General features: G+C 42.6%; 1 protein-coding gene across 7 annotated transcripts in view; it reads left to right on the forward strand.

The window, feature by feature from the left end:
- Positions 1–27,304, forward strand: part of TMPRSS5 (transmembrane serine protease 5) — a 92,314-nt gene extending 65,010 nt beyond the window's left edge. For 4 of the 7 annotated variants that reach the window (XR_008421307.1, XM_053900487.1, XM_053900486.1 and 1 more), the window contains one exon: positions 26,921–27,304. Coding sequence is in view for 4 of the 7 variants with exons in the window: in XM_053900487.1 (XP_053756462.1) it covers positions 26,921–26,957 (37 nt within the window). In the remaining 3 variants the exon portion in view is untranslated. Of the gene's footprint in view, positions 1–20,642; positions 20,789–26,428; positions 26,761–26,920 lie in introns of those variants that run through there. The other 3 variants (XR_008421305.1, XR_008421308.1, XM_053900488.1) reach the window with 2 other exon arrangements.
- Positions 27,305–27,950: the final 646 nt, after the last annotated feature.

Raw genomic sequence — 27,950 nt, forward strand, 5'->3', positions numbered from 1 at the left:
ACTAGTATCATGGCCAATCTAGCCCTCTCTGAGCTCTGCATTCAGCCAGGGGAGGGAGAGTTGTCAGAGAGCGCATATTTAGATGTTCTGAAAGTCTAGTCTTCCCCGCTGGGGAAGAGTGTGAAAATGGGAAATCCCAGAGAGGAATTTGGGGTATTTATGATTGTGTGGAGGGAGGCAACCTCACTGCTCAATGGCCCATGTTTGTTGGTAAATGTACTGTCTCATTACGTGTTTCCTGGGTCCTGGAGCTTATCTCTCCCGTCCAGGTGGAATTTCAAAGCCCATTGCAACAGAGACTCCTGGGAAAGAAGCAGCACCATGTACAGGTTTTTATGGCAGAGTCATCCCTGGAATTTTAATTACCTATCTTCACACTATTATGTATTTACATATCCTAATGATGAGATTACACATTTCAATTAGCATGTAATTATGAGTTCTATTACTTAAAGAAAAAATACTTGGGGATAATCACACAATTACGAAGTACAATTAGAAAATGACATATAATTAAATTTAGAAAAGCTTTTGAAACACTCCTCCTACCCTCCCATCCCGCCGCCTGTACAAGAGATTTCTTGTATTTATTCTTTCTCTCTTTTTCTTCTTCTAGTACAAGCGCAGTCCAGTCTAGTGTGAACAAAGGGTCCAGGGACACTGTAACTTGGGGATGTAAGCCCTCATGACCTCTTGGGGGTTTCGAGGCATCTCTTGACTTTGGAAGCTCTACCTGAGGTTTTGGAATCATGCGGGCATTTTTTGGGGGTGTCGTAGGGAGTAGTTGTCCAAACCTTCCTGGCTATTCCATCTGCTGGGAGTGCAGAAAGTCAGGGAGCAGGCTGGGACTGCTGGGAATGTTGCAGGCCGGCTGGGCTCCTGATGGTGGTAGGAAACCGATAGGGTATCCGAAGTGACATCTTCCATGGCTGCCACAGCTCACCATTTTCTTTTTTTTTTTTAATTTTTTTTAACGTTTATTTATTTTTGAGACAGAGAGAGACAGAGCATGAATGGGGGAGGATCAGAGAGAGGGAGACACAGAATCTGAAACAGGCTGCAGGCTCTGAGCTGTCAGCACATAGCCCGACGCGGGGCTCGAACTCACGGACGTGAGATCATGACCTGAGCCGAAGCCGGCCGCTCAACCGACTGCACAGCACACCATTTTCAAAGCACTTCATTTCCCCAGCTCATTCAACCCTCCACACCATCTGATGAGGAAAAAAGACAGGTTAAGTGTTCTCATTTCCCTTGTTGGGATGCCTTTCTTTGAGCTCAGTGTGTCCACATTTCTGGTTTTTGTCTTCAGTCCTTGGATTTCCATTCTTAGTTTTCTTCATTTGCTTCTTTTTCTACTTGGCTCACAGATGACATGTTCTTTTCCTCCAGTGTTCTGTCCCATCTTCTGTTCCTTTCTGTCTCTTTGGCAATTGCAATGGGGTGAGGGGAGCAGCTGGGGGAAGGTTGGATGGGAGCAGGGAACGTAGCCAGGGAATGCTAAGAAGCCTCTGTGGCACAGACTGGCTACTGTTTACACACGCATTTCCCCTCCCTCTGGGGCGTGTGGTTGGAACATCTTCCCCAGACTTCCCTGAAGTTATGTTGTGTGTGTGTGGCATGTAACCGTGGATGGGGGTAAGGTACCTCACTTCCAGGCGTGGCCCATAGAACTTCCCTCTTGATCCTTTACTTCTCTTCCACCGTTTTCTGGCTGAATGCTGATGTCCAGGATTACCTTCGAAGCCCCTTTGAAGGAGGCAGGGACCCCGCCATCTCTAGAGCAGAGCACTCCTATCATTGTTGCCACTAATTAGAGTTTGGACAAGAAAAACTTTTACTTGGATGCCTGGGTAGCTCAGTCAGTTAAGCATCTGACTTCAGCTCAGGTCACGATCTCACCATTTGTGAGTTTGAGCCTCATGTCGGGCTCTGTGCTGACAGCTCAGAGCCTGGAGCCTGCTTCGGATTCTGTGTCTCCCTCTCTCTCTGCCCCTCCTCTGTTCATGCTCTGTCTGTCTCTCAAAAATAAATAAACATTAAAAAAATTTTTAAAAAGGAAGAGAAACTTTTACTATATGGAACCATTGAGATCTCTGGGTTTATCTGTTGAAAGCGAAATGGCTTGAAAATGAAAACAACCTTACTAATATGAAATACAGCTTGGGCCCGGATATTTGCACGGGCAGTGTTTTTATTCTCTCCTCAGGTAGGTCTGAATGGGAAGCCAGCTTGTATTCAGTGTTGGTGAAGTTGGTTAGTCTAGCGGATGTCTCAGGCCCCTCCCTGAAACCCATTTCCCTTACCTGTGGCAGCTATCTCAGTTTTGTTCAGGTCCCCTGCCCTTGTCCGCCCCCACCCTCAGCTCCAAGGTTTGGCCTGTTGGGCTTAAGAATAACTACATTTTCTTGGCATTAGGGATCCAGGCCGCTGTGAATCAGTCATGGCCTCAGGATTCTTTCAGGAAAGGTTGTGACCCACTTGGTCCAGTGAGGCGGGGGGCCAGGTTTACTGGGGTCTGTTTGGAAAGATCCTTCTTCACTCTTTTTTTTTTTTAATTAGAAAACCATATAGAGAATACTTTATTACCTTGGTGTAAAAAGTAGTTTTTAGACAAAATACAAAAAATCACAAAGGAAAATATTGGCAATTTAAAATTGGTAATTAAAGTTGTGAACTTTTTTTTTGCTTCATCACTGCAAACCCATATAAACTCCTTTTTTAAATTTCTAGTAGGTTCTAGTTTTCTTTTTAAAATTTTTTTTTTATTTTTAAAAATTTATATCCAAATTAGTAAGCATGTAGTGCAACAATGATTTCAAGAGTAGATTCCTTAGTGCCCGTCACTCATTTAGGCCATCCCCCCTCCCACAACCCTTCTAGTAACCTTCTGTTTGTTCTCCATATTTATTAGTCTCTTCTGTTTTGTCCTCCTCCCTGTTTTTATATTATTTTTGTTTCCCTTCCCTTAGGTTCATCTGTTTTGTCTCTTAAGTCCTCACATGAGTGAAGTCATATGATATTTGTCTTTCTCTGACTAATTTTACTTAGCATAATACCCTGTAGTTCCATCCATGTAGTTGCAAATGGCAAGATTTCATTCTTTTTGATTGCTGAGTAATACTCCATTGTATCTATATATCACATCTTCTTTATCCATTCATCCATCGATGGACATTTGGACTCTTTCCATACTTTGACTATTGTGGATAGTGCTGCTATAAACATGGGGGTGCATGTGTCCCTTCGAAACAGCACACCTGTATCCCTTGGATAAATGCCTAGTAGTGCAATTGCTGGGTCGTAGGGTAGTTCTATTTTTAGTTTTTTGAGGAACCTCCATACTGTTTTCCAGAGTGGCTGCACCAGCTTGCATTCCCAGATGCTTCTTCACTCTTAAGAGCCACAGGGGTGCCTGGGTGGCTCAGTCGGCTGAGCGTCTGATGTCAGCTCAGGACATGATCTTGCGGTCTGTGAGTTTGAGCCCCGCATCAGGCTCTGTGCCGACCGTTTGGTGCCTGGAGCCTGCTTCGGATTCTGTGTCTCTCTCTCTCTCTCTTCCCCTCCCCCGCTTGTGCTCTGTCTCTCTCTGTCTCAAAAATGAATAAGCGTTAAACAAATTTTGTTTTAAGAAAGAGCCACAGAAATTGTATCCCTGATGACTCTGGAGTTCTGAAAACAGGGAGCCAAGATCCAGACCCCATGCAAGCAGTGATCCTGGGAAGCCTGGTCTGTCCCTTAGACTTGAGTCCCCTGGTTCCCCGACAGCTGTGTCCTACTGGGACTCATTCATTACCTCCTCCTGCCATGCTTCCAGGCTCACTGGGGATACCAGCTTGGGATGCTTTTTTTTTTAAATTTATTTTTGAGAGAGAGAGAGAGAGAGAGAGAGGGCAGGGGAGGGGCAGAGAGAAGTGGGGACAGAGGATCTGAAGCAGGCTCTGTGCAGACCGCAGAGAGCCTGACTCAGTACTCAAACTCATGAACTGTGAAATCATGACCTGAGCCGAAGTCAGACACTTAACTGACTGAGTCACCCAGGCGCCCCCAGCTTAGGATGCTTTTAACCGAAAGTATCAGGAAACACAATTCAAATAAGCCAAAAGCAGTAAAAGAGATTGGTTGGATCATGTAACTGATAAAGGCCAGGCATGGAGCATGGTTCAAACATGGCTCATGCTCGCTTTCTTTGAGATGCTCTTGGCACACCTACCTTTCTTCAAGCTGGTACCCTGCACCGAGCCCAGGCCTCACAGCTATAAATGAGGTCCAAGCAAAGGAGGTTACACCAGGCTGTTCTGATTGGTGTTTTAGCCCTTTTCAATTCATGGGGCCCTTGGCTACAGACATCTTGGTTGACTCCCACCGTTAGCTCCTCACATCCGCTGTTTATTACTGTTTCATTCTTAGAAGAGTGTCTGTATTTCCTCATCTCCAAGTTCTTAGGCAGAATGAGCGTGTGGCCGTGGCTCCCAGGCATGGCCAGTGCAGGTTACCTCCTCTCCCATGGCTGAGCCGTTGCCTGTCCACTGACGACCCCAAGCCTACAGCTCCAGGGTGGACTTTCCTGCAGACTCTTCACAGACTCTTCTGGTTCTGGGCACCCACTGCACAGCTCTGTACACACTGAGCGAGCATCTAGATGGGAAACCCTCCTGTGCTCTCAGGCCGGTGTCCTCTAACTCAGTGAGTGGTGCCTCGATTTACTCAGTCACTCAAGTTTGAAACGTCACCACCATCGCTGCCTCCTCCTTCTTCTTCCCTGGTGCATCCAAGGGATCCAACCTGATGTTGGGATCCAACCTTAGTTGAGACCCTTCTTCTCTTTTTCCTGGAGTGTGAAGGGAGTTTTCCTGACTAGTCCCCTCTGCTTCTGGTCTCATGCCTTTCAAGTCCATCCTTCCTACGATCCCTAGAGCAGCCTTTCTGTAATACAAACATTCACTTGTTGGCTTCAAAGAGGAGCCTTCACTGGCTCTCCATTATTGCTCGACAACAAGATCCAAATTCCTTAGCCTGGCATTCGAAGCTCTTCGTGTCTGGCTCTGATCCTCGGCTCTACCAACATCTTCTACCATGATTTCCCTCACACTCTACCTTCCAGTCATACCGAATTGTTTGTTCTTCTCCCTCTTCCTTGAAACCCTACCTCATGGGTCACCTCCTCAGGGCACCATCCCTCACCCTTCTGCCCACAGCCAGCAACTCCGTCTCGCACTCCCCGCCACCACACGCTCATCATGCCTTCCATGGCACTCATCAGTGCATTTGCCATCGTGTGTATATATGTCTGTCTCCTTCACTGGACGATGAAGGCCTTGCATTCATGCCCTCAGCCTTTATGGAGTGTTCGGCACGTGTCAGACCCTGTGCTGGGAGTTGGGGACAGAGAGATAAACGATAGCAGCTAACATACCTATACGACTTGCTGCAGACCAGGCTCTCCTCAAAGCACTTGGCGCACATTAACTGAGAGAGCAGTAATCTGTTGGGAGCCATGGAGAGAATGTGAGCTGTGTTGGCCATGCATGGGGGCAGCAGTGAGGTGCCCGTCCCCTCCCCAGGAACATGGAAATAAGAGAAATGCAGCCATTTTTGTAAGAGTTAATCCACAAACACAGTTATTACTGCAGCTTTGGTTGGTGGAGAGGCAGGGCTTGGCTCCCGATTTTTCAGGCCCAGAGCTCACGTCCTTTCTGCCACGCCTGTTTCGCTTCACCTCCTCGCAGCGTCCTCATCTGTCAAGTGGTGAATATACCTTCCTTTTCTACTTCATCTGATTTGTGAGAAAGATCCAATATGGTGGTGGTAGAATTTTGCAAACTCTAAAGCTCTATTACAAATGTGAGTTCTCACTGCATCTATACGTGTGTCTCAGGGACTGTACTGAGCATCCATTGCACCTAAAATAAGGCACCTCTTAAAGCTGTCGTCTGCTAGCATCTCTGGGTTGCACAAGAAAACACTGTTGCCCTGATGGGGTCACGGATCTCTGGTCGCTTCTGGATCCTCCTTGGCGCCTGACAACAGGTTGTTTCTAAGTAAGTGACCCATTTGCCTTCGTTGGAAGAGTTTTAATCCACTGTTTACTCTTCCCTCATTACCGTATGCGCCTCCAAACTCTTCTGTCTCTCCTTTGGTCTACACAATCCCAAACCCCTCACTTCCAGGTTCTCTCCATGAGAGTGGGAAACCCTGCCAGAACTGAGAGCTGGTGCAGGTTGCCCAGAAGGTCCTGTCCTGGAGTGGCGTTCTCACAGTGTCCACTTATAGTCAGCCTCAGGGTAGAAACCCCTCTGGGCTCAGAGGCAGGACTCTGCCTTCCCCGGTTAGCAGAGCCAGCAGCAGGCAGGCCCCTCGGGAAAGGCATCCACTGCGCTGACAGCCGCTCAGTGTTCAGGCCACTTGCTCCCCAGGGATGTCCTAGAGCACCCCCAGCAGCCTCACTAGGGAAATGTGCTGACTCTGGGCAGGAGAGAGGGGCTGGTCTCTTGGGGTTGTGGTGATGGCCTCAGAAGCATCTGAGTGTGAGTGTGGAGGGGGTCTCTGGGCATCTTTTATAAACACAGACTCAGCCTGATGTGATGGAGCGCAGTTGGCTAAAAGGCAATGGAGAGCTTACCGAAGGCCCTGTCTGTGTGCAGGGAAGGCTGGGGCGCCTGTCCTGTCCCGGGCATTGGAGGGACCTGGGGCATTCCCTTCAGATGTGGGTTCAAGAGAGCCTTGGACCTTGCAGGCTTATGCTGGTTCTGTAAGGGGATTATTAAGGGACTCCTCCCATCTTCTGTCTCCTATCTTCTGCCTTTTTTTTTTTAACTTTTATTTTTTTTTACCAATTGCTGTGACACCAGTGCTGAGCATGTCAAAGATAACAAAGAGCCCAAGGTCAAGGTGCTGCTTCTAAGAGAAACGATTCTAAATTGCAGATCTAATTATGTCATTTGCTCCCCATCTGCATGCTGTCCCTCTCCCCTACTCACTTAAGACTATCCAGATACGCTTAGGACAATGTCCAGAGTCCTTAAAGCGCCTATAATCCACTACCCAGGCTCCCCTCCCACCAACGAGCCTCCCCCTTCCTTTCTGCTCCAGCTACGCTGATCTTTCTGAGGCATAAGATTTGGCTGCTCTCTCTGTCCGCAGCAACTTGTCTCCCCTTCCTCCTTGTAAAGTCCTCAGGTTAGACATGACTTCCTCTAGGACTCCCTCCTGCCTTGGGCTTTAGACTTTCCTCCTCTGTGCCCCTCAACACCTCAATTTGCATGCCTCCGAGAAAACAGATCAGATGTTTTATAATCGCAAATACTATTTTCTCTTCCCATGGAAACAGTTCTTTTTTTTTTTAAAGATTTAAAAAAAATATTTATTTATTGGGCGAGCACAAGTGGGGGAGGGGCAGAGAGAGGGAGACAGAGGATCTGAAGCGGGCTCTGCATTGACTTGCTGACAGCAGCAAGCCCAACGCGAGGCCCGAACTCACAAACCGCGAGATCATGATCTGAGCTGAAGTTGCTGCTTAACCGACTGTACCACCTGGGCTCCCCGCGTGAAAACAGTTCTAGTAGGACAAGGACTGCTGTGACCCCTAACACTTGTTAGGTCCTTAGTGAATGAATGAATGAACGAGTGAATGAGTGGCAACCTGTCCAGTCTGGAGCTATCTGGGTTTTTGAGAGACACAAACAGTGATGTCTACTGACATCTGTCCTTCCCCTGGGGTGGTTCCTACATTTCACATCCGTTGCTTCTGCCAGTGGCCTCAGACCTCTCCTCATGCACAGAACCACCGTGCGGTTGCAGGGGGCCCCGGCCTCATCAGGGGTTCCTCGAAGCTCTGAAACTGAGTGTTTTTGTCGGGCCTCTCAGTATCTGTGAGAGCAGGGCACCCCTGGGGAAGGCATTGCCTCTAGGCTTCAGAATAATGGCTTGTAGAGACTCCTCAGGGCAGGCTTATCACAGAACAACTCACTGGATTTCCCCCCCCTTATTTGATATTTTTCTGCTTCCTACAGTTGGTGAAACCTTTTGAATTCTAGCTGCCAGCTCTTGCGGTAGAGTGGCCCGGGGCCTCCCCAGCGTTGCCCTGCTGGCCGGGTTTTGAGCAGGGAGGATGACTCTGGGCTGCCTCTGCAGCTCACAGGCCTGGATGAGAAGGGGTGGGTCACCCACTCCCCTGAGCACGGCTGGAAGATAAAACTCTGTTGATGCTCTGGTGAAGGCTAAGGTGATAAAATTTCAAAGCCAGCCCAAGAGGGAGGTAGGGAAGGTAGTCATAGGATGACAGCTATTTAAAGCAATTGATCCCTGGAATCCACAGTGCTGGCCTTGCCCCTGGACTTGTTCTTGAGGGTATCACACTGGCTCTGTTTTGGCCCCAGGTCCCTTCAGGCAGTGGGATTACCGTGTGCTTGGTTTTGAACTAAACCGTCTAGTGTTTGAGCTTGATGTCTGCTGGAAAAAATACCGCACACAGGTTTCTCTCTCTCTCTCTCTCTCTCTCTCTCTGTCTCTCTCTCTCTCTTTTGTTTTTTTCAAATCCATTATGGATTTTATTGTGGCATGATGTGATTTGAATGCACACGAACCAGTGCCTTTGAATGAAAAATATAAGCTATAGTAGTGAAGGCTGTTGATTTGCCCTCTGTCTCTGTCCTTTCGGTTTGGTGTGCACACTGTACGTATATATATATATTTTTAATCAAGCATGATTAAGTATTTATTTTTGGTTGGGAACCATCTGCCACCTCTAACAGGGAAGGCATAGAAACCCACAGAAATTTCTTTCTTATCATACTCACTTTCTGGCTGGTAATGGGATGTGATGGGTAAATAACAACATTTGCAGGCTTTTGTGGGGCTTTGCTAAGAATACTGCAGTATTCTGTGTGCCTTCGTGAAACGATCAGAAGGTTACTTACTGGTGAGGAAATAGGAGCTGGATTAAGGAGTTGAGAATTCTGCTCTGATTCCTTCAGAGGGGAGAGGAGAACTCAGGGGTGGACGTAAGCCTAGCCTTTCGAGGGTCCTTTCAGGGCAGGAGAACAGGACGAGCGGGCTTGGGGTGAGAGGAGAAGCTGAGATGTCCCTGAGCAGGACAGTGAGGCCGAATGGGGGTCTTGCAAGAGAGATGATGGTTTCTGGGCTGAACAACTTCAACTCTGTGGTTCGAATGTAGAGACCTTCAAGATCAAACTGTCTGCCTTTGCCCCCTTCATACCGAGGAGAAAACGGGACTGGAGAGTGGAAGTGAGAAGCAGGAAGTCATGCAGCTATGTAGTGAAGGGCAACAGGAAGCTGACCGAATCTCTGCCTGGTTGTGAGAGTGGTGGATGAGGGGTGGTTTCAAGGAAGCCTCAAAGAGTAGCATGGGTTTGGGGGAGAATGGCCAGGCAGGCGGAGGGGAGTAAAGCTTTCAGGATGAGGAAGTGTGTTGCTTCCTGTCAATATCCGAGCTCCTTAAGTTCTGAGGTTCTCTAGAAACGATAAAGACGCCTTTCTGCTGGTAGTAACGTGGAAAGTTAAGGAACTTTGCAGGGAAGAATAAAATGACTTCTCAAGATGGGCTCAAAGGGATACATTTAGAGCTAGGTTTATACAGATGACAGAAGGGGCATCTCTTATTTTCATAATGTATGTCAGGAGGCTTAGGTGGTCGAATGGTGCCCCCCTCCCACCAAATACATCCATGTCCTAATCCCTGGAACCTGTGAGTTTGACCTTAGTTGGAAAAATGGCCTTTGCGGGTATAATTAAGTTGCCTCTGCTTTTCCACTGGTCTTTTTCTCTCCAAGAAGTGCTCAGAGAGCTCCGAGTGTGGGAAGGTAAGTACCTGTTGATGGCTCCTCCAGGCCCCAGATCCCTTTTCAAAATGAATGTAAGAAGACTAATAAATTTAACTTTAAGGTTTCATTTTAACATGCCAAAATTTTGATTCTGACAGGGAGTGACTCACTGAATTCTTCAAAGTGTTTGAGCCGTTTTCCATATTCAGTGGGTCCAGATGCTGGATGGCTGTTTCAGTAAAACGAGCTGGCATCCTAAGAGCAAAGGCCCATGGGTCCCTACCTTCCTTGTCGAAGCCCCCTTACAACGACCGCTGGGAAATGCAGTGATTTTGCAAAATGGAGCTTATTCAACATGCTGAGAAAGGGGATTGTCATGTTGGCAGCATCTCAGTAGTAGCTGAAAAGGGGGAAGTTCCTGAGCTCTTGTGATAGGGTGGTTTTAGGGGAGAAGTTAGTAAGTGAGGTCTGGACGAGGATTGGTCAGAATTTGCAAACAGGTGAATGGTCAGTGGTCTTGTCTCTAGAACCTGAGTTCATATGGAATTACTGTTAAATCATTTTCATCATGGAGCCCATGGGTGTGTAGGAGCTGGTGTTACATTATTTTGATCTTAGGTTGTATAGCAAAGTGTGGTTTCATACAGTTGATCTCTTTTGCAAATTCTAGTACAGTTTTGCTATTCATGGATTCAGTTTTATTTTTGCCCTCTGAAGACAGGAGAATATGATTTCTTAAGAGCTGCTACTTCTTTGATTCAGTCCAGGAGGAGATCCCTGATGCTAGAAGGGATACATGTTCCCAATGGAAGCTTCCCATTTTCTGCCTCCTCAGGCTCTACCTGAGATCATCTGAATCTTCTTGCTGAATTAGGGACCTCCAAGGACCTGGCTCCCACCACTCACCAGCCACTGCCATCACTCCCCTCTTCCAGGGCCACCACCCACTCTCTCTCACCATCACCCATCACCCCCCCACCCCCACTCCCCTCCCACCTACATCACCATCTCACCATCACAACCAGAGCCACTTTTTAAGCAAACACTGGATTCCAGGACCTGGGCTGCGTGGGGTTGGTAACCAGCATTCTGTTCAATCGCCACTGCAGCTTTTATTATGGATTAGTGGTTCTTGAGCAGAAAGATATTGATGGATCCCAGCCTAGAAGTACTGAGACGGAAGCTCTTGGATGAGAGCTCAGGAATCTGTATTTTAAAAATATTCCATAGATGATTTTGGTGCATACACAGCATTCAAGAACCACAGTTGTAAACAATATTTTCCCTGGGCCAATGGACAGGGGATGAAGAAACGATTTCCCCTGTGATCCCAGGAATTGCTATATCTGAGATGAGTTTGGGAAGTAGTCTTACAGGTCAAGGAAAAAGAATGGCTTCTGTTTAGCCACCTATTGTTTATCTCATTTTATGGAGGAGGAAACTCAAGTCTAGAAAGGTTAAGTAAATTGCCTAAGCTCACACAGCTCACAAGGGCTGAGCTAGGATTCAGAGGCCGATCTGCCTGATGCCAGGTGCTGGGCTCTTTCCTGAACACTTTCCAGTTGTCTTCAGGAAGCTTCTCTCAGCCTGGCCTAGGCACTCGTCTAACAGACAAGCCCCTCACGTTCCCGCTTCTCCACCAGTGGAAACGTAGCTTCCCAACCCAAAACGACCTCTCTGCTGCCCTACCCTTTATGAACAAAGCATCTCACCATCGACACCTTCCTTCCTCTTCTGCAGCCCCTTGCAATACTCTGTCCTTCTCCCTGGAACCCAGGTTTGAGACTTTAATATTTTGTCTCCTTGTTTACCTCTCTCCAGCTATCACTTCCTGTCTCTTTCTTCCAACATATTTCTTGCCTGTCTTTCTTTAATTCCACTGCTATTGTACTTGTTCTCATGCTGTCTGAAACCATGTACATCTCTGAAAGTGGCCTTAGTGACACCTCTAGTTTCTTTTCCATGCTATCTACTGTAAGATCATAGAAAATATACATGTTCATCTCTGCCTCTGGTTCCTGATATAGAGCCCCCCAAACCATGTAAATTCCTATGTGATAAGAGAAATAGGAACATCTTTTGCTGTAATGAGGTGGCTCTGGGAGGCTGCTGGATGACTCCTGATCCTAAAATGCATCCAGCCCAAACTGCTCATCCCAGGCCCTCGTGAAGGGGGCTCGACTGAGTCTGCACGTTTATTAAAAAATCACAAATGATAACAAACCTGTTTTTGTTTTAAAATTACTGTACAAACAGGGGCGCCTGGGCGGCTCAGTTGGTTAAACGTCTGACTTCGGCTCGGGTCATGATCCAGTGGTCCGTGAGTTTGAGCCCCGCATCAGGCTCTGTGCTGGCAGCTTGGAGCCTGGAGCCTGCTTCAGATTCTGTGACTCTCTCTCTGACCCTCCCCTGCTCGTGCTCTCTCTCTCCCCCTCTCAAAACTAAATAAACATTAAAAAAATTTTTTTAATTATTGTACAAACAGCTACACAATTTTGACATCCACTTAATTTTACTCTTACTGAAACATTAACAGATTGCCTTCAACATAATGTCAGTGTTGATAAAAATCAAGTGAATTTGGACATAAACACTTGCTCTAATTTCATATAACATGAACATTTCTAATATTTATTTAGTTTCCTTTCTTAGAAATAAATTTCTTTCTACATAATTATGATTTTTGTAATGTTCAATATCCAACTCTCAAAAGTATCCTTTTATATGCGCTTTCTGCAATTTCGAAAATGGTTGCTTTTTACTTTATATTCCACTTGAGATAAGATTTCTAACTTAGCACAATCATCTCCAGTTAAGTATATAAAATAGGCCCATTAATTCTAGCAACAAATGTATAATCAGCTTTTAGGAAAAAAAAGAATCTTTGGCTGTTTCAGGAAGAATATTACTACCCTCCCCCCAACCGTCGCAAATAATAACTTGTGTTACATTGACAATTCTGTAAATTTAGATGTGATTTTCATCTCCACTATAATTCAGAACTTTAATTTGCCAGTAGTGACGCTAGTTTATACACACAGTACAACTTTAAATATTATTTTCTGGCAAAAGGCCATTCTGTGTGTTAGAGTAACCCTGACTAATATATAAGCAATTACTTTTACTTACTCTTGTCTCAGACGTTCGGAAAATCTCGCCTTTTTGGCTTCTTGGGCTGGATCCCAGATGGCGTGATAGGTTAGTAGCACTCTCTAGCCACCGTAAGTAACGCTAGCCATTATATCAACCCTCAAATATCAGTGGCCCATCAACATAAAATTTTATGCTGATGGGGTTGGGTTATGCTGTCGGATGTCTCCTTCCAAGTGGTGACTCGGGCCCAGCTAGGCTCCTTCTCTTTTGTGGTTCTGCCAGGCTCTCCGATGGAATTTGGTGTGGGATTTGCTGGGGGCCTGGAAGTGGCACACATCACTTTCTCCCGCACCCTATTGACCAGAACTCCATCACTTGGCCAGTCTATGACAAGGGGTCTGGGAAGTGGTGAGGCACACACAGATTTGGGTGAGGTCCACCAGCTTCTAAAATGGGGCTGCCACACACTATCAACAGTAGCTAAAGTATGGAAAGAACCCAAGTGTCCATCAACTGATGATAAAGAAGATGTGGTACATATATACAGTGGAATATTACTCAGCAATTAAAAAGAAAGAAACCTTGCCATTCTCTTATCGGAGAAAGACAAATATCACATGATTTCACTCATATGTGGAACTTAAGATACAAAACAGATGAGCATAGGGGAAGGGAAGCAAAAATAAGATGAAAACAGGGAGACAAACCATAAGAGACTGTTAAATACAGAGGCTGCTAGAGGGGTTATGGGTTGGGCTAAATGGGTGATGGTCATTAAGGAGGACATTTGTTGGGTTAAGCACTGGGTGTTATATTTAAGTGATGCAATCACTAAATTCTATTCCTGAAATCATTATCACACTATATGTTAACTAACTTGGATTTAAATTTTTAAAAATGTGAAAAAAATAAAAATGGGGCTGCTACATTCACCCTCATAGAATCTGGATGTCTTGGGAACTAGGGTGGGAAGGTTTCACTTTCTGAGTCTTCATTAGAATATAGAACTCCCTGGAGATTCAAATAGGAGTCAGGAACCCTGAATTGCCTCTCTTGGTCTGCAGCCCATGGTCCCAGATGAGGTCTACCTATAGGTTTTTGCAAACTTAAAAACATTTTAATTACCTAACGCAAAACTCATGAACAGGAAGAATGGGAAGAACTGTAGGGCAAACATTTATGCTAAGAGGCTTGGATCAATTAATAAATTTACATTTAGTTGTTTACAGTTGACTGAATCAGTTATGTCATTTTGAACTCTTCAGGTTTAAACGCACTGAAGCTGTTCTCCAACTTCAGTGTGCGTAAGACTTACCTGTGTACCTTGTCCAAGTGTGGATCCCAATTTAGTCAGGTTGAGATCCTGTGTTTTTAGCAAGCTTCTAGGTCGTGCCCATGGTGCTGGTCTGAGGGGAACCCTGAGCAGTGAGGCACCGAAATAGCACATAAAACAGGGCATTATCCCGACTCACTTTTGTGTCATGTTCAATATTAGTCCGTATGTGTGTGCTAACAGATACAACATAACCTAACATATGAAAATAAGTGCTCTGGAGTTAGTAAGACATGGGTGCGAATCCTGCCACTGTCATCTGTTGGCTTTGTGAACTTGAGTGAATGATTGAAGGCTCCAAGTCTTTGATTCCTCCTCTATGAAGAGCCGTGAACAATACCTGCATCCAGTGATGCGAGGTTTAAAGGAAGTCTTGGGTGAGTCTCTGGCACAGAGCTGGCAGTGAATGAGAGGAGGTTATTACTCTCCCCTCCCTTTTGGTATCAGCGAAGGAATCATGTGGCTGGCTTGCAGAAGAATTTCTGGTCCTGGCCCTAGATTAAAAAATCAAAACCCATTACATTGCCGAGCCCGGTGTGGCCTGGTCCTTTCAGACTTAGGCAACTGACTCGACTTCTCCCATCACCAGAACCCAGGATTCTGTCTTGAGTTCTGGGACTGATTTCAGTTGAAGCATCCAGAACCTTTGTGCTTTGTCTCTTTCAGTCTGGGAGTCACATTTATCTTTCATGCACTGTATTTGACTGACCTCTGTGTCTCTGGGCACAGTCACTGGAGTCCCCAGTCTCTGGGACCACATGAAATAAGCTTACTGCTTTGTTTGCCAGATTCCACATGCTAACCCTGTGGGTTTATAATCTACTTGTCCAGCTTTTTAAAAAGTCATTTTAAAATTTTTATTTATTTAATTTTTTATTAAAATGAAATTTTTATTAAAATTATTTTTTTAGTGTTTATTTTTGAGTCAGAGACAGAGTGTGAGCAGGGGAGGGGCAGAGAGAGAGGGAGACACAGAATCTGAAGCAGGCTCCAGGCTCCGAGCTGTCAGCACAGAGCCTGACCTGGGGCTCCAGCCCACGAACCACAACACCATGACCTGAGCTGAAGTCAGACACTTAACCAATTGAGCTGTCCAGGTGCCCCTATTTAATTTTTTTTAGTTTACTTATTTATTTTTAGAAAGAGCATGAGCAGGAGAAGGGTAGAGAGAGGGGGGAGACAGAGAATCCCAAGTAGGCTCCACTCTGTCAGCATAGAAGCCAATGCAGAGCTCATTCTCATGAACTGTGAGATCGTGACCTGAGCTGAAATCAAGAGTTGGACACTTAACTAACTGAGCCACCCAGGTGCCCCTGTGATTTTCCACTTTTAATAATGAATACTATTACATATAACACATTCCATTTACATTTACTATGGGAAATTTCAAACACGTACAAAAGTGCAAGAGTGTAACAAGTAGCCACGTCCTCATCATCCTGCTTTACCAACAATTTACTTACAGCCCATCTCGTTTCATACCATCCCCACTCTTATCTCTCCATCCCCACGTTGTTTCCAGGCAAATCCTAGAGATCCTACCATGTTATTCATAAATATTCTGTTTGCATCTTTAAATGATGAGCGACCTATAAAAATAACTGTAATACCATTACCTAAATTATGAATAATTCCTTAATATGACCAGGTATCCAGTTAGTGTTCAAATCAATCCTATTGTATCCTAATTTATTTATTTATTTTTATGGTTCTTTCAAATCAAGATCCAAATAAGGTCCATACCTCACAACTAGTTGATGTTTTTAAATCTCTCTTCATTGCTAGCTTTCTTCTTCCTGTTTTTCCCTTCTTTGCAATTTATCTGTTGTACTAACAGGGTGATTTGTTTGTGGAATTAGTTTCCTATTTTCAAGATTTTGCTCATTGTGTGCTCATGGTATCATTTACCTCATCTCTTCCACCTGTATCTACTGAATTTAGTAGCTTAATATAAAGTATCAGATTATAGGGGCGCCTGGGTGGCTCAGTCGGTTGGGCGTCCGACTTCGGCTCCGGTCACGATCTCGTGGTATGTGATTTCGAGCCCCGCATCGGGCTCTGTGCTGACTGCTCAGAGCCTGGAGCCTGTTTCGGATTCTGTGTCTCCCTCTCTCTCTGCCCCTCCCCTGTTCATGCTCTGTCTCTCTCTGTCTCAAAAATAAATAAACGTTAAAAAAAATAAAGTATCAGATTATATATATGTACACACACACACACACACACACACACACATATTTTAAAGTAGGTTCCACACCCACTGTGGGGCTTGAACTCATGACCCTGAGATCAAGAGTCCCATGATCTACTGACTGAGCCAGCCATGTGCCCCCAGTGTTGATATTTTAAGAAAAAAATCCATCCTAGGCAATGTTGTATACTTTTATCGAGAGGCATATAACATTGGTTAGCTGTTGTATTGTTAGTGCTTATTGTATTGGTGGGTATTGCTTCAATCTGTCCTACAAAATAGAAGCATAATTCAAGCCATATAAGTAATTTAAAATTTTCTAGTAGTTATATTTAGAAAAAGTAAAAAGAAACAGGTAATATTAATCTTAATAATATATTATATTTAGTCTAATATGTTTCAAATATTATCATTTCAACATGAAATCAATAGAAACATTACTAATGGATTATTTTACATTCTTTTTTTAAAATGAAGTCTTTGAAATTCAGTGTGGATCTTACACTTAAAGCACATCTCAATTCGAACTTGCCACATTTCAAGTGCTCGGTAGCCACATGTGGCTACTGGCTACCCTACTGGACAGAACTACTATGGGCTGGATCCGTTCTCCACTGGAGGATGCATATTCATGATAATTCTAATTCTAGCATGCTGCCTTCATTTTTTAGCTGCCAGACAGCTGAAAAAGAAAGTTACTCTCATCAATTATTTGCTTTTCTTGAGATAGTTCACAAAAAAAGGGGCAAGATAGATCTTGATTTTTTTGTTGTTGTTATTTGCCAGTTTTCAGGTAATGGTTCCCTAGAATTCTTCAAAGATAACCGTCCAATGAAGTTTTTTAAAAAATGTAACATTACAAACTCATGGATTTAAACATATTTGATGTGTTTAAATAATTGTATTTATTCTTACTGATGCTCAAAGTGTTCCCTCTTTCGCCCATAGGAGCCTCTTCAAGTTGGCTCCTGCATATCCTAGACATGGCCCTGGTTGTCTTTGATAGGTCTCTGGTAAGATAAGATCTTCTAAGCTCCTATTGCAAATTTCCTGTCTAAGACCTAGAATCAGCCATTTCTCCTTAGAGCCCTGGTTCATTTTAGGGGGAAATGACTATAAAGGTCATAGTCTAGTGCTAGGATTTGCTCATTGCTCTAGGTTTAGCCATTGCTTTTGGTCTTTTCAATGGTCAAAGCTAGAAAATACATATAAAAAAAACATATCATTAGTTAATATTGATACTTCCAGTGCAAATTCAGGACTGCAGGAGTTTTAATCTTTTTAAGACTTCGTTGTTTTTGTTTTGTTTTGTTTTGTTTTTTTAGAGCAGTTTTAGGTTCACAGCAAAATTGAGGGCAAGGTGTAGAGATTTCCCATATACCACTTACCCCACACATGCATAGCCTCCCCCATTATCAATATCCCTGACCAGAGAGTCACTTTGCTATAGTTGATTAACCTACAGTGATATATCAAAATTGGTGTTGTACCTTCTGTGGATTTGGACAAATGTATGATGACATATATCCATTATTATAGTATCACGTGGAGCATTTTCACTGCCCTGAAAAGTCTTCTGCACTCTGTCCCCATCCCAACTTCTGGGTACCAGTGTTTTTGTTTTTTTTTTAACCATATCCATAGTTTTGTCTTTTCCAGAACGTCATATAGTTGGAATCACACAGTATGTAACCTTGAGAATGGAGACTCCATCTGATTTTTGAACTTCTTTTCTAGACTTCTTTCCTTTCCCTACACTGTTGCCAGTTTCTGGACTAAGAAACAAGAGCCAGCTTTCTGGTATAGAGCTAATGTCTCTGTTTATTCCTGCTACTCTAATTTTACTGTGAGGATCCTGGCTTTGGAAGCATCTTGCTTTGGCTCCTGGCCATGATCTGCTGAGGTCACCTGAGAGGCCAGTGCTGTCATCACGGCCACCAGTCTGTAAGGGTCTATCCTGGGGCTCGTCCAAGCCCCAGCTCCAGGAGGCAAACTGCAGATGGTTCTTCTATTTTTAGATCCTGGGATGTTGCCCATGAATGAGCCAGTGACCTGGAAGAGCCAATTCTCCCTCCAGTCTATGTTTCTGACTCCCTCATTTCCCTTATTGTTTTACTAGAATTTCCTTCTGTCTGTGGGACTGGGATGAAATGACCCAGAGTTAACTGAGCTGCACCTTAGTGTGGGGACACACACCTTAAAATCCCAGGCACCTGCCAAGACTGTTCCTACCAAGACTGGTTTTAAGTCTAACAGATCACACTTCTTGTTACATCAGGGATCCACAATTTTTGATCATGTTTTCCTTTGAGCACACACTCCATTTTTTGCTTATGTATTTATTCATAAGTTCTCTACCTGTACATTTGTACTAATGTATATGTTATAAAGCCTATGGGAAATTTATAGGCTGAGAAAGTTGTGAAGAATGAGAAGGTTTCGTATTCTTTTCTCATACTTCATAGATCTTCTGGCATATCCCATGGTGGAAATCACAGCTGCTTGGGGAAAGTCACTACATAGTGGAATGAGGAAATGTTCTAGGGAGACTTTGTTTTGACCTGTAATGCCAGCTATTGTTGGCATTATGAGGAATAATGGAAATGTTTTTGCTGGCCAAAGTATTTTCTCTTCCCCAATAGATAGCAATATCTTAAAACCCTCTATTAGAGAAGTGATAACCTTTGGGTTAAGCATTGCTTTCTCTCTGAAGGCTCTTAAAACACAAATCCTCACGACAGAAGTTGGCAGAAGGAGCATTTTACATCTCCAGGTCTTTGGGTTGGTGCCTAAATCCTTGTTTTCCTCAGAGTCCTGGATGCCAGACATTGTGCCTGGCACATAGGAAGAGCTCAAGAAGTATTTGTTGTGTGAGTGAATGAGTGAGGAAAGGGCACAGCAAGGAAAGACCAAAAAGGGCAAGAAGGAAAAAGGGTACTGAGAGATAGAGCACAGTTGAGTTTCTTCCTCTTCCTAATTTTGCTCCGGCTGGAGCCATCATTCAGCACAGAGTGTTTCCTCTCAGTACAGGGCTTCTCTTTCCCCAAGATTCTGTTTATCAGGGTGGCAGGGGAGCCTGGGTCCCTTCAGGTTTGAGAATGGACCCTCCACCATACAGACATCTGGAAAGAGGTCCCTCCTGCCTTTCCAATAAGCTTAGCAAAGTCTCTGTTCCATTTCTTACCACTTCAGTCTGTTCTGAGAGCATCTGTCCGTCTACAGACTCAGCGGGTATCTGTGGAACCAAAGAAGGATCTGCCCACTTTGGTATCTCGAGAACATTTCTTTTGGGTAAAAGAAGGAGGCTTCTTTCTCCAGAGAAGAGATGCATGGTGAAATGGCTTCTACTTATCTAGTTAGCCTTTTGTTTGTTTCTTTTTTAACTCCTTCCCCCCAAACCAGAAGAGGCTTTTGACAGATTGGATTAAGATGATAGAGGGGAGCCTGGGTGGCTCAGTTGGTTAAGCGTCTGACTTCAACTCAGGTCATGAGCTCACGGTCCGTGAGTTTGAGCCCCGGGTTGGACTCTGTGCTGACAGCTCTGAAGCAGGAGCCTGCTCCAGATTCTGTGTCTCCGTCTCTTTCTGCCCCTCCCTGCTCATGCTCATGCTCTGACTCTGTCTCTCAAAAATAAACATTATAAAAAATTTAAAAAATGACAGACTGAGCCAGAGTATCTTTTCCCTTTGTTCTCTAGAGTTTCGGTGCACACCTAGATTCAAAGGTGCATGTGATGTGTAAGTACAGGTATACATGAGTGCGTCTCCAGAAACAGCACAATTTTTGAATTTCGATAAATTTATAGATTTACTTGGCAAAAATGGACATATTTGCCATATCGAACTTCCACATTCAGGAAAATGGTATGGTCTTCTTTAACATCTTCCAGCCATGTTGTACACTTATCATCATGTAGACCAGCTGAATTTTTATTTATCTAATCCTAGGGATTTTATATTTTCTTTTACTGTTGTGTATTGGTTATTTTTTCTGCTGTATTTTTTATGGTAGTAAAATATACATAATGTAAAATTTACCATTTTAACAATTTTTAAGTGTACAATTCGGTGGTGTGAAGTCCATTCGTAAGGCTGTGTAATCATCGCCACTGTCCATTTCCAGAAACTTTTCATCATCCCAAACAGGCACTGTGTACCCGTTAAACAATAATTCCCCAACCCTTCCTCCCCCTCACCCCTGGTAACCTCTAGTCTACTTTCTCTCTCTCTCTGTTTGCCTATTTCAGGAACCTCCTATGAGTGGAATCGTACAGTATTTGTCGTTTTGTGACTGACTTATTTCATTTAAGCATAATGCCTTCAGGATTCATCCATGCTGTAGCATGTTTCAGGATTTCCTTCCATTTTATGACTGAGCAATATTCCATTGTATGTATGTATCATATTGATTTAATCGTTTGTGATATATGTTTGGGTTGTTTCTACCTTTTTTTTTTTTTAAAAGCTTATTTATTTATTTTGAGATAGAAAGAGAACATAAGCAGGGGAGGGGCAGAGGGAGAGAGAGAGAGGGAGAATCCTAAGCAGGCTCTGCACTGTCAGTAAAGATCCCAATGCAGGGCTCGAAGCCGCGACTGTGAGATCATGACTTGAGCCAAAATCAAGAGTCAGACACTCGACCGACTGAACCACCCAGGAACATGTGATTGTTTCTACCTCTTGACTGTTGTGAATAATTCTGCAGTAAACATGGGTGTACAAGTATCTGTTCGCTCAGTTCTCTTGGGTAAATACCTAGAAGTGGAATGGTTGGATCAGATGGTAATACTATATTTTACTTTTTGAAGAAGTGCCAAAATGTTTTCCACAGTGGCTGCACCATTTTACATTTCCAACAGCAATGCATCAGGGCTCCAGTTCTCCACATTCCTGCCCACACACCTTGTTTTCTGGTGTTTTTATGATAGACATCCTAGTAGGTGACAAATGACATCTCTTTGTGGTTTTGTTTGCTCTCCCCTAATGACCAGTGGTTTGGAGTACTGTATTTTTAAGTTGATTTTTGCTAGTTGACATCCTTATTTTTCCAAATAAATTGTAGAAGTATTTGTCAAGTTCCTCCAAAAATTCAGCTTACATTCTAATTGGATTGCATTGATTTTATAGATTAATTTGGGGGAAAAAAGAGCTCTCCATTTAGTTGTCTTCTTTATATCTTTTAAACAAGCTTTAAACACTAATAATATTTTAAATTTATGCCTTTAGAAGAATGTGCATTCTTTATTAGCTTATTTCCTGATTATGTTATTGATTTTGTCACTGTTGTGAATCATGTCTTTTTTTGTTTCTATTTCTAGATAGTTATTATAGATCCGCAGAAATGCTTCTGATCTTTGGAGACTGTTTTTGTTTCCAGCCTCCTTGCTGAATTTTACAGTTTGGCATTCCTCATAGATGAGCATATAATTTGCAAATGATAGCAGTTTCATCACTTCCCATTGGGTTCTTACAACTTCTTTTTTTTTTAATTAAAAAAATTTTCATGTTTATTTATTTTTGAGAGAGGGAGAGAGACAGAGAGGGAGGGAGACACAGAATCCGAAGCAGGCTCCAGTCTTTGAGCTGTTAGCACAGAGCCTGATGCAGCTCTCGAACTCACAAACTGTGAGATCATGACCTGAGCCAAAGTCAGACACGTAACCGACTGAGTCACTCAGGCACCCCTGAATTCTTACAACTTCTTGTTGTTGTGCTGTTGTTATTAGTATGACAAGTCTTGGCCAGGATACCCAGAAATGGTGATAATGAACACCATGTCTAATCTAATCTTCTCTATTCAGTATGATATGTGCTGTATATTTGGGGCATAAGTCCTTTATTAAGTTAAGGGAATTCCCTTTTATTTATTCTGAGGGTTTCTATCATAAGTATATGTGGAATTCTAATAAAATTAAAAATTTTGAAATCATTTAGTGTTTTTCCTTTAGTCTAGGATATGGATCATATCCAGTGATTTCTGGTGTCAAATGATCTTTACATTACTGGGATAAACCTAATTTAATTATGACTTATTACTTTTTTATATTTTGTTGACTTTGGTTGGCTTATATTTTATTTAAGATCTGGGGGATCTGTAAGTGAAAAAGAGCCATTCTCTTTATTTCTTCCTTTTTTATTAGGGTTTGGAATTAATCTAATACTAGTCTAATAGAACGAGCTGGGTAGCTTTTTCTTTTTCTCTACTTTCTGAAGCAAATTGTTCCAGATGTTTTTTGAGCTCTCATCTGTAAAACCAACTGCCTGAGGCCATGTTTCCCCCTTGTGATAGGGGTATGTGTCCCTTTTTTGTTGTTATTAATCATTTCAGTTTCTTTTCTTTTCTTTTCTTTTTTTTAAAATGTTTATTCAGATTTAAAAGACAGAGAGCAAGCAGGGGTGGGGCAGAGAGAGAGGGAGACACACAATCCGAAGCAGGCCCCAGGCTCTGAGCTGTCAGCACAGAGCCTGACGCAGGGCTTGAACTCACAAGCTGTGAGATCATGACCTGAGCCGAAGACACCTAACTGACTGAGCCACCCAGGCGCCCCAATCATTTCAATTTCTTTATTGGTTGCCAATTTGTTCAAGTTTCCTAATTTTTCTTGGGTCAATTTTATATTTTATACTTTTTCTATAAATTTTAAATATTTTAATGTTTTAAATATATTTTATCTTTGCTTTTATTTTACTAGTGAATAGCTATCCGGAATGCTCTTTTATATGATTATTTTGATCTCTTTGGTGTCTATAAGTATTTTCCCTTTTTTGATTCTGAATTTTGTATATCTGCATCTTTTTTCACGTTTATCGGTTCTTGATGGAGGTTAGTACATCTTAGCAATCTTTCCAAAAGTCCAGATTCTGGCTTGGTTTTTACTTACTTTGTAGTTGGTGCTGCTTTGGTCCAGTTGTTTATTGAATTCTGCCCTTACTTTTTCTCTTTCTTCTTCTTCTTTTTTTTATATTTGTTCTATTGTTCATTCCCTAAATTCTTGAGTTAAAACCTTAGCTCCTTAGAGCGCTGGGTGTCATATGTAAGTGATTAATAACTAAATTTTACTCCTGAAACCAATACTACACCATATGTTAATTAATCTTGGAAGGAAAGAAGCCTACAACCTTAGCTCATTTTTAATTGTTATTTTTTTCTGATAAATACGTTCAGAGCCATAAATTTTATTCTTCAGGCTGTTTTAGCTGTCTTTTAAATTCTGTCATGTACTTTTCCCATTATCATTCATTTCCAAGTATTTTATAATTTCCTCTATATTTTCTTATTAACCCAAGGGTTATTGAGTATCATGCCATTTACTCTCCAGATGTAAATGCCTTAAAGGTATTAAAGTGATAGCTTATCACTTTAATCCATTGTGCTCAGATAATAATGTGTGTAATGTTGATTTTTAGTACCTGTGTTGAGTCTCTCTTTCTGATCTGCTAAATGGTAAATTGTTTAAATGTTCAGTGTGTGCTCAAAAAATGTGTTTTTCCCACTTGTTAGTCAGTTTTTTTAAGTTATTCTCCCTTCCCATATAATTATTATTTCAAGTGTGTGAATCATGTCATTTGAATATCCTCTGTCATCCCTTATTATTTGTCTGCTCATTTTCTTAGTTTCTTAGATGGTTGTACAAAAGTTTCTAATATAGGGGTGCCCAGGTGACTCAGTAGGTTGAGCACCCGACTTTGGCTCAGGTCATGATCTCACAGTTTGTGAGTTCGAGCTGTGCACTGGGCTGGACACTGTCAGCATGGAGCCTGCTTGGGATCCTCTGTAGCTCTCTCTGCCCCTCCCCCACTGACGATCTCTGTCTTTCTCAAAAATAAATAAACATTTTTTAAAAGTTTCTGAAATAATTTCTATATGTTTCTCTGTAGTTACGCTATTGCATCTTATATCTTGAAGCTGTTCTTTAAAGGCATGTATGTTCAAAATTGTTACAGCTTTCTGATTTTGTTTTCCTTAAAAAACATCCCTCATTATGATTTATTTTTGCTTTGAATTCAGTTTTATTTGACACTCAATTCACTCTCCTGTTTTATTTGGCTCAAAATTACTGCATATCCCCTTTCCATCCTTTTATTTGTGGCTTTCCTGTCACCTTGTATTTTATGAATATTCCTTTGAGAAAACATTGCCGATTATTATTTTTCGAAAGAGAAAAACCTTCCAGTCTGTGAATCTCTGTCTTCTGACTGGTGAGTTTCATCCATTACAAATTGTATTCGTTTCCTAAGGTTGCCATTTACAAAGTACCACAAACTGGGTTTTTAAAACAACAGAAATCCGGGTGCGAGGGTGGCTCAGTCAGTTAAGCCTGAACTCTTGGTTTTGGCTCAGGTCATGATCTTCTGGTTTCCTGAGTTCAAGCCCCGCACCGGGCTCTGCTCTGAGACTGTGGAGACTGCTTGGGATTCTCTGATTCCCTCTCTCTCTCTGCCCCTCCCCAACTCACACTCTCACTGTCTCTCTCAAAATAAATAAATAAACTTAAAAAAAAAACCACTTTATAAAAAGAAATGTACTGTTTTGTGGTTCTGGTGGCCAGAGGCCTGGAATCAAGGTGTCAGGAGAGCCATGCTCCCTCTGAAAACTGCAGGAGAATCCTTTTCCATCTCTTCCTAGGCATTTCTTGGCTTGCTGCTGGATAATTCCAGTCTCTGCCTTTGTTGTCACATGGCCTTCTCCCTGCGTCTCTGTCGTCTTGTGGCCATCTTTTTCTTAGGACACCAGTTATATTGAGTTAGGGTCCCACCCTGCTCCAGTATGACCTCATCTTAATTTGGCAGATTACGTCTGAGACAACCCTATTTCCAAATAAGGTTACATTCTGAGGTACTGGGGTTTAAAAGTCCAATGTGTCTTTTTTGTGGGGACACAATTCAATCCAGAACACAAATTATGTAGTTGATTTTATATTAGTGTTTATTTCACTCCTCTTATTTCTAATTTATACTTACTGTATTTTACTTTTCTTTGCTTTTTTTCCCTTTCATGTCTTTCATCAGATACAGTTTTCTTCTGCCTGTTCGAAAACTTGACTTCTATTTTTACTCATTTTGATGGTTATATTAAGCTTATTAAAAATCATATATGTGTTTATTTTTTTCTCATAGGTTCTCTATCAGTGTTTATATGTTTCTCTATAACAAAATAAGTATATGCTCACTTTGCACTTGGCTCCCTTTGCAAAGAACTATTTTTCATCCACTGCTCATTTGTTGTGTTAGTGTTGCCCAGAGTTTATTTCCGGGTGGTTATGAATACTTTTGATATTCTCTCTTTCTCTCTCAGTCTCACTCTTTTTCTCTCTCCATCTCTTTATTTTTAGCTCTAGCTCTCCTTCTCCCTCTACTTTTCAATACAGAATTAACTTTTTTAAGTTATTTATTGATTCTCATTTCATTTTTATCTCATAGTAGTGTCATGGATTCATTTCTTTTCCAATTAGAACACATTCGCTAAGAGAGAATTTTGTTTGAAAGAGACTTTCATGTATTAGCTTATTTGGGCCTTTTATGCCCGAGATTATTTTTATGGCATATTTAAATCTTTGTTTTTGTTCAAGGTAGATCCTTGGTTTGAAGTTCATTAACACTTTGAAAAGAATATATGTCTGTCTTTTGGCCTGTGTTGTAACTATTGAACAGAAATTGGATGTCTATCAGATTCTCATTCCTTCATGAAGGACCATCTCCTTTTCTTTGGTAGCCTTTAGAGTTTTGCCTTTGTCTCCATGTTTTTAAATGTTCTTGTAATGTGTTTAGGCGTGAGTTTTCTCATGTCTTTCTGATTAGACACCCCATGAGCCCATGTAGCTTTTCCTCTTTTTTTTAATCTTGGAAAATGCTTAGCTATTTTTTTTCTTTGACACATTCCTTTTTAAAATTTCTTTCTTTCTTTTCTTCAAGACTTCCTTCCTAGTATACAGGTGATAACACCTACATTTTATTAGCTTATTTTTCTATTTATTAGCTTCTAATTCTATATATTTCTTTTTTTTTAATTATTTTTAATGTTTATTCTTGACAGAGAGAGAACCAGAGCATGAGCAGGGGAGAGGCAGAGAGAGAGAGGGAGACACAGAATCCAAAGCAGGCTCCAGGCTCCAAGCTGTCAGCACAGAGCCCAACGCGGGGCTTGAACCCATGGACCGCGAGATCATGACCTGAGCCGAAGTCGGCTTAACCGAATCAGCCACCCAGGCGCCCCTCTGTTATATCTTTCTTATTCCCGGTGTCATTCTGGAGAAGACATCAACCTGATCACCTTGCTCACTTGTCTATGTTCCAGTGGAATCCATTTTTATTATTTACATCATCTATTGAATGCTTTGTTTCAATGATTAAATTTTTTGTATCTGGTGTTTCTATTTGACTCTTTTTAATAACTGCTTTGTTTTGCTTCATCTTACCATTGCCTCCTCTTATTTATTATACCTATTTTGCATTATTGATCAGTTTGTGCCATTGGTTCTTATTTATCCTGTATTGATTGTGCAGTTTGTTGTCTTTCTTTTTACAGTGATGCTTCTCAGGTGGCTGGTGGATTTTGCCTGTGAGTTCATTTTCCCCTGGGATGTCAGAATCTTGGCTTGAACTCTGACAGGGGAGGAGACCAAGACCCACACCTCACTGTGAGCTGCTCCATTCTGAGTGAAGAAGGGAGCCGGACAACGAGAGGCGCACACAGCCTGGGCTTGCTGTCCCCACATTTGCCTCTAGACATAGCAATCCTGCCTGAGTTTCTAGCTGGCCTGTCCTATGGTTTTGGGACTTGAGACTACAACATCACCTCTTAGCTGAATTTCCACCCTGCCAGTTTTTGGCTGCTCCACAGAGTTTGGACTCACCCGTCCCCATAATTGCTCGAGCCAATTTACAAAAAATAAATCAATCAATCTCTCTCTCTCTCTTTCTCTATTTCATTGTATAAAATATAATGTTATACATGTATATATTTGGTTCTGTTTCCCCGGAGAACCCTGACTGATACTGTGATCTTATTTGGAAATAGAGTTTTGCAGATGTAACCAAGTTAAGACAAAGTCATTAATGTGCGCCCTAATCCAATATGCTTGGTGTCCTTATAAAAAGAGGAAACTGCCACAGCCTGTGAAGACAGAGACACACAGAGAGATGTCACACACAGTGACGGTGGAAGCAGAGAGTAGAGATATGGGGCTGCCGGCCAAGGACCATTCACCAACAGAAGCTGGAAGAAGCAAGGAAGGATTTCACCCAGAGTCTCAGAGGGAGCTTGGCCCTGCTGACACCTTCGTTTTGGACTTCTGTCTTCCAGAACTGTGAGAGAATACATATTGATTCTTTTAAGCCACCCAGTTTGTGGTACTCATCCCAGCGTCCTAAGGAAACGACCACCACCCCACACATAAACATTCATTCCAGAGGAATTAAACAGATAAGTCTAAAAAAACCCATACACTTATTTTAACGACAGAGACTAATATCTAAAATGTAGATTACTGTCTAGATGCAGGCTGACTGGCTCACTTGGCAGATATCATCACTGTCTCTGTGTTGCATGGAGCCAG

The sequence above is a fragment of the Panthera pardus genome, unplaced genomic scaffold (assembly GCF_024362965.1).
Source record: "Panthera pardus isolate Hobbes unplaced genomic scaffold, ASM2436296v1 HiC_scaffold_12, whole genome shotgun sequence".
NCBI lineage: Eukaryota > Metazoa > Chordata > Mammalia > Carnivora > Felidae > Panthera > Panthera pardus.